The sequence below is a fragment of the Elephas maximus genome, chromosome 2 (assembly GCF_024166365.1).
Source record: "Elephas maximus indicus isolate mEleMax1 chromosome 2, mEleMax1 primary haplotype, whole genome shotgun sequence".
NCBI lineage: Eukaryota > Metazoa > Chordata > Mammalia > Proboscidea > Elephantidae > Elephas > Elephas maximus.
Genome location: NC_064820.1, coordinates 205,545,471 through 205,557,569, shown reverse-complemented (window position 1 = coordinate 205,557,569; position 12,099 = coordinate 205,545,471). Strand labels below are relative to the sequence as shown.

Here is a 12,099-nt window from a genome sequence, read left to right as displayed (position 1 = left end):
GGCTGTTGGATTTCATCAAATGCCTAAGATGATCATGTGATTATTTTCTTTTGCTCTATTCAATTGGTGGATTGTGTTGATTGATTTTCTATTTCTGAACCATCATTGCATAAACCCTAAATCCAAACCCACTGCCACCAAATTGATTCAGAATCATGTGACACTATTGGACAGTTTAGAACTTTCCCACAAGGTTTCCAAGAAGCAGCTGGCCGATTTGAACTGCTGACCTCTTTGGTTAGTGGCCAGTCTCTTAACCGCTGCACCACCAGGACTCCAACCTGTTATGAATCTCATATGGTTGTGGTGTATTTTTTTTTTTTTGATATGATACACAATTCTATTTACTAGTATGTTGTTGAGAATTTTTGCATCTATATTTATGAGAGATATTGGTCTGTAATTTTCTTTTTTTGTGGTGTCTTTGTTTGGCTTTGGACTCAGGGTTATGCTAGGTTCATAGAATGAATTCAGGAATATTCTTTCCTTTTCTATTCCCTGAAATAATTTGAGTAGTACTGGTGTGAGCACTTCTCTGAGTGATTGGTAGAATTTTCCAGGGAAGCCATCTGAGCCAGGGCATTTTTTGTTGGGAATTTTTTTTATTATGTCTTCATTCTCTTCTCTTGTTATGGGTTTATTTAGATTTTTTTACATCAGTTTGTGTTAGTTTAGTTGTTGTTGTGGTTATTAGGTGCTGTTGAGTAGGTTCCAACTCAGAGATCCCATGCACAACTGAACAAAACACTGCCAGTCCTGCGCCATTCTCACAATTGTTGCTATGCTTGAGCCTATTGTTGCAACCACCGTGTCAATCCATCACATTTAGGGTCTTCCTTTTTTTTTTCAGTGATGCTCTACTTTACCAAGCATGATGCTCTTCTCCAGGGACTGATCCCTCCTGACAACATGTCCAAAGTATGTGAGATGCAGTCTCGATATCCTTGCTTCCAAGGAGTGTTCTGGTTTTGCTTCTTCCAAGACAGATTTTTTTGTTGTTCTTTAGGCAGTCCATGGTATATTCAATTCTTTGTGAACACCACTATTCAAAGGCATCAATTCTTTGGTTTTCCTTATTCACTGTCCAGTTCTTCAGCCATATTCATGTATAAATCAAAGTGCTGATATGTAAGGCTGGTTTTTAATACACTTTGGAATGTATCTTCTCTATTTATAAATGATAACTTTCCTCCTCCATTTTCTTTGAGGTTACATTTCCTATTCTTTGTGTAGTTCAGGCAAATATCTGAAGTTTCAGGTGAAACTTTCATGCTGTGCAAAATTACATTGTAAAGATGTTTGCTGTATGTGAAGACTTTGAATTGGAACTGAAAATATCTGAGTCATGTAGGAACCTAAACAAGTGAGAAAGAATAAGCCCAGGTTTCCAGTCTCTTTAATAGCTTCAGGACCTGAAATTTCAATATTGTAAAGAATATTTGAGGAAAGAAATGCAGATCCTAAGTCATGTTACTAATTTTTTTTTTTTTTTTTACAGTCAGGCTATCCTATGAGGTTGACTACCCTATGAGATTGTCAATCCTATGAAGTTATTAAATCAATTTTAACTGATAAACTTAGATTATAGGGCCTGTCCAAGGATACGGTACTGGGTTAGATTTTGAATCAAAATCATCTGATTCCAAGAAGAGTTGTTTCTGTTTTGTTCTGCTTTACTTTCATTAAAAAAAAAAAAAAAAACTATATACCTTAATGTGGATACTTTCTTTTTTTTTAATCCCTTTTTAGTTTTGATTATATAACAGAAAATTTGCCATTTTAGCCATTTTTTATTTGTCATTATATATTAAGGTTACATATATAATAAAATAGTAGCCATTTAGAAGCAAAGATGGCAAGACTGCGTCTTACATACTTTGGACTTGTTGTCAGGAGGGATGGTCCCTGGAGAATGACATCATGCTTGGCAGAGTACAGAATCAGTGGAAAAGAGGAAGACCCTCAATGAGGTGGATTGACACAGTGGCTGCAACAATGAGCTCAAGCATAACAACGATTGTGAGGATGGCTCAGGACCAGGCAGTGTTTCGTTCTGTTGTGCATAGGGTCGCTATGAGTTGGAACCGACCGGACGGCACCTAACAACAACAACAACAACATATCAATCTTTTTCACATCTAGAATTCAGTAACATTAATCATGTTGACCATGTTGTGCAACCATCACCATTATTCATTTCCAAAATTTTTCACTGTCCTTCATTATTGGAAATTCAGTACCCCGTAAGCAATAATTTCCCTCTTCCCTCAACCTTTGGTCACCACTAGTTAACTTGGTCACTGTGAATTTACCCATGGAAGTAAGTAATTTTATTATGCATATTTTATACAGAGAAACATGAAAGTCATCGATAATGGTTATTCATAGAATGAGTAAAGAGTAAAATAGGGTAAAAAAAACAAAAACAAATTGTAACTGCTCAAAAGTAGGAATAAGTAGTTTGTAGATTATCAAAACGTTGAAATTTAATATAGGATAGAGCCACAAATTCACCTTTAAGTGGCTTATGTAAGGCAGTTGTTCTCAAAGTGTAATATCTGAATGAGCCGCATCAGCACCACCTGGGATCTTATTGGAAAAGCAGATTCTCAGTCTCTACCCAAAACCTACTGAATCGCAAACTGGGACGAGCCCAGTATCTGTGTTTAACAAGACTCCTGGTAGATTCACATGTTCCGTAAAGTTTGAGAAGCACAAATGTAATGTAATTTAAACATAAAAGTTATTCTACTATATCTCAGAATGATTAAATATAGGCATTTTCCTTAAAATCCTTAATGTTGTTTACTATAAAATGTAGAAGTTCATAGACCAAAATGTTGTTTTGAAGATTGAATAAGATAATGCATATAAAATATTGAGCCTATTCACCAGCATGTTGAAATGATCAATAAAAAAAATAATTTTATCACGTAATTTCAAAAAAATTGTGTTTATTTCAGGCAATTAATTCACATTTAGTCAGTTCAATTAGAATCAATGAGCAGAACACCAGTTTTTGCCTTTGTCCATCCCAATCCCTTCTTTATTTCTTATCTTTAACAATATCTCATCTCCTCACCTCCCCACTCATGGTGCTTTAAGTTTTATTAGAACCTGGAAAGTAAATTAGTCACTGTATTCATTTACTAGTTAAACACATTTTAGCCTGAGTTCCCTTGCCAAAGGCAATTTAAAGAGACATTCCTCCAGGGAAAGTATTTTGTAGATGTAGGAAACTTTCAACGGTCATACAGGACTTTTAACTAACATGGCATGAGGCCAACGGGAGAAGGCAGTATCTTTAGCAGTGATGTAAGCAAATAGATGTAATTGACCTATCAAAAGGATTCAGTACCATATATATGTTTCCTTGACTATAATTCCCCACTATGAAGGTGAGTCTAGTGTTGTTAAGAATTATGTCTCCATTATTTTAGGATGTCCTTTCCAACTACTGATATCTATTGTTGTTTTAGTGTTTTGCATGTGAATTTTGAATTACAGAGTAATCATTGTAAAGTGCTATCCACAAATGAAAAAATTTCCCAATTGTCCACATAATATTGAGTCAGCAGACCAAAACTATTCTTAAATAAGCAGATGATTCAGTCAAATTATTTAGCTCATATTAGCGGAATTTCTCCCTGATAGAGGCTGTTTCAATAAATTGGCTTTGTTATTTCAGCATTTTGTGGACGTAGAGACACTGTAGTTGTGGAGGGCAGGATGGCAGAAGGAAGGAAAAAGGAGAGTGTAGAACGAAACTCCAATAGTCCAGGACAATGGTTTTCTGCTTGTGCTTACAAGTAAGTGTAATTATAGAAAAGGGGACAATTATCTGTTTCCCTACACTCATCACAAAGGACATAGTTAAAGATGAGTAGACACAAAATTGCTTAGGTTATTTTCCAAATACAGGGCCTAGAATAAATAAGGAAAAAATTAGGGCAAGTTATGCTGTATACATGAAGTATACATGTAGACTTAGAAAACTATCCCTCACCTATTCCTTCAGGAGTAAAATTTCTCCCACTTTTGAAAAAAAATGTATGCATAGAATTTGAAAACCCCGGTAGAATAGTGGCTAAGAGCTACGGCTGCTAACCAAAAGATTGGCAGTTCGAATCCACCAGGCGCTCCTTGGAAGCCCTATGGGGCTGTTCTACTCTGTCCTGTAGGGTCACTATGAGTCGGGATAGACTCCGTGGCAACTCGTTTGGTTAAATAGTATTTATATTTTTTAAATATGCAATGTCAGCTGTCCTATTTAACAGTTTAATGTTAATTCAGTCCCCAAGATTACCTAAAGAAGAAATACTTCTAAGCGTCTGTTTATATTTTCTTAATTGTTGAGTTTATATTTAGGTTTTTAACTAATAGCTAAATGTTTCACTTAGCAAGTAAAAGTAGCTGTATGTATATCCATAATGCAAAAAGAAAAAAAAACTAAAAAAATCAAGCTGCATTAGCTGTATATACATATATATGAAAAAAAATAAGTAATACGTTTAAACTAGTGTTTCTATTAAATTATCAATTATATTGAGAAGTATAATTTGATACGGTATTATATGGAATAATTTTTTTCACAGCAAATGATAATACAGATTATCTGTCTAATCTATTTATTTATTAAATTTTCACTTTAAAGTAAAAAGGCATGGTTTGAAATTGTAATGTTTTAATTAGACAAATGTGTGTGTATTCATATCACTAACGTCCACATATCTACCTATTCCATTAGAATTTTTATTTCTCAAACAGCCATAGCTCTTAACCATTACACCACCAGGGTTTCCAGAATTCCAAAGGGTGGATATAAATTATATGATATTTAAGAAAGCGTGTGTATATTCATATCTGTAACATTGACATAGCTACCTATTCCGCTAGAATATTTATCTCTCAATCATTTAGATTCTGTTAACCATGCAATAAAATATCACACAATATAGAATTTGGTGCAAATTAACAAGAATTGGCAAAGAATTGATTAGGTAAAGTCGGCTCTGTTTATTTCCCTGATTTCCAGTGCTTAAAAAGCACTACAAAGATGCTGCTGTTAGTATGTATTGTTGTGCCGGTTCAAATTCTAAAACCAGATGGAACATTCAGATTAAGAAATCTTATTGTTTCGCTCTCATGTTAGCAGCATTAAGTCAAACGGTCATGCTGGCATTTTATGCTACGTCTTTCAAGCTGCAATTATGTGGAAAAAATTGGCAGTGTCTGATCTAGGCTGACAAATTAAAAATAAAAATTGTATACGTGTGTATAAAATAACTTCTAAAAATATTTCAAAACTCTTACACAAGATATATTTTAATTCTTTGAGCAATCTGTTTATAAACTTTATAATTTAAAATATATGAGTCAATTTAACCAAAAAAAAAAAAAAGTTAACTTCTCCCTCGTCCCACAGAGAGAAAATGACAGAAATGATTCTTAATCCAGGACTTCTTATCCCAAGTTCATTATTCTTTTGTCTATACATGTCCATATCAATAGGGTAAATCTGTTTGAAGACATGATAAAGGCAGAGCAAATCTGCAGTCAAGGAGTTAGGGACCCGGGGTAATAATAGGAGAAAGGCATTTTAAATGGTATATAAAGAGAGAGGCTATATACTAGATATATGATGCTAATTAACTAGGATTGACAAAAACTTGATTAGGTAGAGCAGACTGTTTATTTCCCTAATTTCTAGTGCTTAAAAAGCCATCTCAAAGATGCTGGTGTTATTATGTGTTGTGTCACTTTAAACCTGAATGTTCACGTTGGAGCCAGCCTGGTTGTAAGACGGCTGTATGATAGAAGGTCTCTGTCTTCCACCTAATATTTGTAGCAGAAGAGTATTCACAGGATGAGACCCTACAGATTAAAAAGTGTCATCACCATCTCTGTGTCTGTAGTCACCTATGACCAAACACGTTCTTCACCACAGTTCTGAGATCACGGTGTCTTTTAAGCTTTGGGCTGTCCTTCTGGACTGTCCATCCCACAAATAAGGATGTCTACACTCCTCCGTGTGCACAAAGGCTGTGCATTTATGTATTTTCTGTTAATGAAGGAGGGGATTGGCTCATCCTGTTCTTCATCTTTCTGAGCTTACAAGTGTTATTCTTTGTATGGAGTTAAAGAATTATAAAGCTGTAAAATCTTTCTTATACTCAGTGTGTAATAGCTCCCAACTGCAGCTACTTCAAAAACAGTTATGCTAATTTCTGTAGATTCAGTCATTTCAATTGTGTCTATTTAAGAAAACAGAATCTTATGCATATATATATAGCAGTCCACATATATAATTTGGGTATTTTAAAAAATGAATTAATCAGGTTGCTTTTCTTTCCAAATCTATTTAATACTTTGCCTGCAACTGATAATTATGTTGTATTGAAATGAAATCTCTTTAAATTGTTTTCTTCTCCTTTTAATCACCTCACTCCTTTTTACAGTTATTGCTCTTCTTTTGATATCAAAATTCCTGTCAGGATTGCCTTTTTTATATTTGGACAGGCCCCTCTAAGTAGCCTTTGCAGTAAATTCTATGGGTGGAAATTGTGTGTGGGCCAAGACAAGTCGTAGAAGGCTGAGGAAAAAAAGTTTAGTTTCTTCGATTATGATGGGTCGATACTAAAGAATTCAGAGCAGGGAATAATGTACTAGAGTATCTCCATTTTAAAAATCAGGTGAATGAAATCCGTTACTTAATGAGAGGAATGAAGTAATTTTTGTCTATTCCTTTGGAGATTATTTTTCTTCAAATGAGATATTTTGCTTAATTTTTAATCTGTTTCATTCTATGATCTTAGACAATAATCTATGACCATAAATAAAACTCTAACTTTTGTATTTTTAAAAACGTGACTATGTTTAGAATTCCATAGAAAAAAAAGCCAAACCCATTGCTGTCGAGTCTCACTCATAGCTATCCTGAAGATCAGAGTAGAACTGCCACATATGGTTTCCAAGAAGAACTTGGTGGATTCAAACTGCCGATTTTTTGGTTAGCAGCCATAGCTCTTAACCACTGTGCCACCAGGGTTTCCAGAATACCAAAGGGTGGATATAAATTATCTGAGATTCAAGAAAGTATAAATGACAGACTTCAACATGAGAGTTTCTTTTCTCAACTGGTTAATATTGGTATCAGTATTGAAAAAAAGGTAACACAAAAATGGTAATAATACAATATTTGTAGTTGAAAAGGCCAATGGTAACTCTTTGCCACTCTTTAATCCTTAACAATTGAGAATACATTTTTATCTACTATTTAATTGTATTTATTTTTGATCTAATTTTATCTATTTAACTATATTCTCTAAATTAGGTCAATAAAATCTCAACCTAATCGATTGCATGAGAGGGCATATTGACCTCAGGTGAAACATTAAGAAGTTGAGCTAGTGAGAAATGGAATGATAGGCTATTATGGATTATTTTAACTAGGAGGCTAGGGCTTTGAATCAGAACCCTGGATTTCAAATACAGTACATTTCCAGAATGTTATACTGTCAGACTAACATTTTTAAATTATGGGAGCCTTCTCCTTATCTAACTTTTCTTATGCACTGTCACTCCAGTAGAAGCAATGGAGAAGAGGAATGCCACTTCAGATTTTATTCTCCTGGGACTCTTTAAGCACACAACGTTCCACCTCTTCCTCTTCATTGTGGTGTTGACCATAAGTATGGCTTCCCTGATGGGGAATGCCCTCCTGATTCTTCTGATTCACAGGGACCACCGGCTGCACACGCCCATGTACGTTCTACTGAGCCAACTCTCCCTCATGGACATGATGCTGGTTTTCACCATTGTGCCCAAAATGGCATCTGGCTTTCTGACAGGCAAGAAGTCCATCTCTCCTGCAGGCTGTGGATTACAAATCTTTGTCTCACTCACCCTGGGTGGTGGAGAGAGTTTTCTCCTGGCAGCCATGTCCTGCGACCGCTATGTGGCTGTGTGTCACCCACTGAGATATTCCATTCTTATGAACTGGCAACTGTGCTTGCAAATGACCATGGGGTCTTGGTTCATGGGGGCTGCTGATGGGCTCATGCAGGCAGTTGCTACCCTGAGCTTCCCATTCTGCAGCGCACATGAAATCAATCATTTCTTTTGTGAGGCCCCCATGATGGTGCGCTTGGCCTGTGCTGACACTTTAGTCTTCGAAAATATCATGTACATCTGCTGTGTGTTAATGCTCCTCGTGCCCTTCTCCCTCATCTTGATCTCCTATAGTCTCATCCTGGCTGCAGTTCTCCACATGCATTCTACAGAAGCCCGCAAGAAGGCTTTTGCCACGTGTTCATCACACTTGACTGTGGTGGGACTCTTTTATGGGGCTGCCATTTTTATCTACATGAGACCAAAATCCTATAGGTCAGCTAACCACGATAAGGTTGTGTCTGCCTTCTATACTATTTTCACCCCTGTACTGAACCCCCTCATCTATAGTCTGAGGAACAATGAGGTGAAGGAAGCCTTGAAAAGGTGGCTTGGAAAATGCACTAACTTAAAACCTCAATAAACTTGGTCCCACTGTTTAGGGTTATCCAATGTCAAAATTGTATAAATTCCTAAAATTATTACCATTTTACACATTTTGTAATAATCTTCTCCTATTTTTAAAATCCACCTTTGAACTCATTTACTTAGATGTCATCACTGAAAAACATTCATGTGTATCTTAAAAATTCAGGTATCTCAAAATCATACCATAACATTGCTCACAGAATAGGAACATTCTTAGATATGACACCAAAAGAATAAGCAATGAAATACAAAATAGACAGATGAGACTTCATCAAAATTAAAAACTTTTGTGCACCAAAGGACTTTACCAAGAAAGTGAAGGGACAATGTACAAATTTGGAATGTTTGTTGGAAAATATATATTTAATATGTGTTTAATATCCAAGATATATCAAGTACTCCTAAAACTTAACAACAAAAAGACAACTCAATATAAAAATGGGCAAAGGATTTGAAAAGACATTTCACCAAGAAGAAATAAATACGAACCACCAATAAGCACATGAAAAGATACTTATCATCATTAGTTATTAGGGAAATTCAAAACTACAATGAGTTATCACTCCACTAAGATGTCTGTGGTAACAAAACAAAAAACAATAGGTGTTAGTGAGGATATGGAAGAATTGTAGCCCTCATCCTTTGCTATTGGGACTGTAAAATTGTACAGCCCTTGTGAAAACACTTTGTAGTTTCCTTAAGAATTTAAATGTAGAATTAACCTAGTAATTCCACTTCCAGTTATATATCCCAAAGAATAAAAAATGAAACACAAATAGATATATACACCGATGTTCATTGCAGCACTATGCACAATAGCTAAAGATGAAAACAGCCTGAAAGTTCATTAACATATATTGTTGTTGTTGTTAGGTGCTGTCAAGTCAGCTCCAACTCATAGCGAGCCTATGTACAACCAAACCAAATGCTGCCCGGTCCTGCACCATCCTCACAATCGTTGTTATACTTGAGCCCAATGTTACAGCCACTGCATCAATCCATCTCACCAAGGGTCTTCCTCTTTTTCACTAACACTCTACTTTACCAAGCATGATGTCCTTCTCCAGGGACTGATTCCTCCTGAAAACATGTCCAAAATATGTGAGACGTAGTCTCATCATCCTTGTTTCCAAGGAGCATTCTGGATGTACTTCCTCCAATTAACATACAAATTGAAAAAATGTGGCACATACATACAATGGGATATTACTCTGCCATAATGATCAGTGAAGTTCTGATACATGCTACAACTTGGATGATCCTTATAAACAATATGTTAAGTGAAATAAAACACTAACAAAAGGGTAAGTATGATCTCACTTATATGAAATATCTGGATTAGGCAAATGCATGGAGACCAAAGTTTATTAGTGCTTACCGGGAGTAGTAGGGAGGTGGAAGAGGGAGGCATTGCTCAGGAGGCACTGAGTTTCTGTTAAGGTTGACAGAAAAAATAAGAAATGGAGAGTGGTGATGGTTGCACAAAATGATGAATCAAAGTGTCAAATTGTACATGTAAAAAATGTTGAAATCCCAAATGTTTTTTTACGTATGTACTTACCACACACAAAAAAATAGAAGAGAAACAATTAATGAATGAACTAATTGACCAAATTTAAAATTTATTCATTAAAATTGAACTATTTTAATTTATAAAATGTATTTAAACTTGTTAAATTATTGAAAATAGTTTTATTTTTATAATAATTATCTTTAGTAATGCAGGCAGAGAACATTAGATTCATGAATCAGTATAACAGGAAGTCGTAAAGAACAGAGTCAATAGAACTGAGAGCTGCCTTGTTAAGCATCTATTATTTGCTATGCTCCATGCCAAACAACATATCAAGATTATTTTGTATTTTTTATAAAAATCCTATGGTCTATTGATATCAATCCCTCTAAATGAAGAAGAAGAAACTAAAACTTGGCCAATTAAATATTATTCCAATATCATACAGTGGGTAAATATAAAGATAGGGCTGCGGAGATTTTACCCCTACCTGGTATATTTTATATCTGTCCAGTGATTTGTTTTGAATACTGTGTTTCCTGTCAGCAATAGCTGCATTTCTAAGAACTAAACACAAAGATCTTCACCAAGGAGAAATGAGAACACTACTTTTTAATGATCATTTAAAAGATAGATCCATGATAAAAGTAAAACTCTAAAAATTATGCCATCTAAATAATCTGTCATAGTGGATAAAATTGACTTAAGTAATGAAGTTATGGAAATTTCATTGTGTTATTTATTTCACCCACTAGAGAAGTAGACTTGAGGACACATCTATCAGAAAATAATATATTAACCAAAACCAAACCCCTTTCCCTCGAGTAGATTCTGACTCACAGCAACCCTTTAGGACAGAGTAGAACTGCCCCATAGGGTTTCCAAGGAGTGCCTGGTGGATTCGAACTGCTGACCTTTTGGTTAGCAGTTGTACCTCTTAACCACTAAGCCACCAGGGTTCCCATAAAATTTGATAAGGAAAAAAATATTTAAAGAAGACAATGAGTCTAATCAAGTGGATATACCTGTAAGAAGCTTAAACACAGGGTGAACATTATATTCAAGCAACGTAAAACATTAAAATTGGCTGGTGATTGGTAAAAATATTATTAATTCACAGATAAATGATAGTATGGACTACTTATCTGGTTGAGATAAAATTAAATATGAAATTAACAATAAAAAATAATTTCAAAATAATTTTCAAAGTACGTGTGTCCAATTCTTTGTTCTTTTTTTGCTTTGGGGATTGCCTACTTCTAGTTCTAGGTAAAGTTTATTTAGAAAATCTTCAAAATGTATTAACTGCTATGTTTCCCATGGCTCTCCAAAATTAAAGAGGTATTACCACACGTAGAGAGTACATACAAAGACATGACTAGTAGGAACAAAATTTGCAGTGGGGATTTGCCTTAAGCATACAGTAGCTCATCATGCAGAAACAAGAATCAAGAGTAGGCAATGCACTTGTCTTTGGTCTATCTCCAACTGCTATATTCAACCCCTTCTGGATCTATCTGTGACTCTTTCCATCTATTCTCTTCTACATGTTTTTATGAAATCATTAAGAAGTTTTTCTGTATTGATGTTTTTCATTTTTGAGGTATAATTTACTTATAGTTAGAGTTTTTTTTTTTTTTTTTTTTTTTAGAGCCCTAGTAGCTCTGATATCAGAATACTTATGACTCTGATATTAGGATAATGCAGACCTGGTGGAATGTATGAGGCAGTATTACTTCCTTTTCTATATTTTGAAGAGTTTGAGCAAAAGTGGTGTCAACTCTTCTCTGAATATTTGGTAAAATTCTCCAGGGAATTTTTCTGGTCCAGATTTGTTTGTTTTTGTTTTGTTGTGCATTGTTTTTGATTACTGATTCAAATCTCTTCTCTTGTTATGAATGTGTTGAAATTTTCTACTTCTCTGTGTGTTAGTTTAGATGTGTCATGTGTTTCTAAGGACGTGTCTGTTCTGTTTGGTTTCAAATTCGTTGGAGTGCAAATTTTCATAGTATTCTGTTTTTATCCTTTTTATTTCTGCTGGACCTGTT

The 12,099-nt window shown here is 34.9% G+C and overlaps 1 protein-coding gene across 1 annotated transcript; it reads left to right on the top strand.

Annotated features, from left to right (window-relative positions):
* The first annotated feature begins 7,594 nt into the window (after positions 1-7,594).
* Positions 7,595-8,533, top strand: LOC126067722 (olfactory receptor 2T33-like). The gene has a single exon (XM_049869890.1). The coding sequence runs from the start codon at positions 7,595-7,597 to the stop codon at positions 8,531-8,533; it is 939 nt and encodes a 312-aa protein (XP_049725847.1).
* Positions 8,534-12,099: the final 3,566 nt, after the last annotated feature.

Bases quoted from the DNA above. Each gene is read 5' to 3' on its own strand.
- LOC126067722 (XM_049869890.1), top strand. From the start codon at position 7,595: ATGGAGAAGAGGAATGCCACTTCAGATTTTATTCTCCTGGGACTCTTT.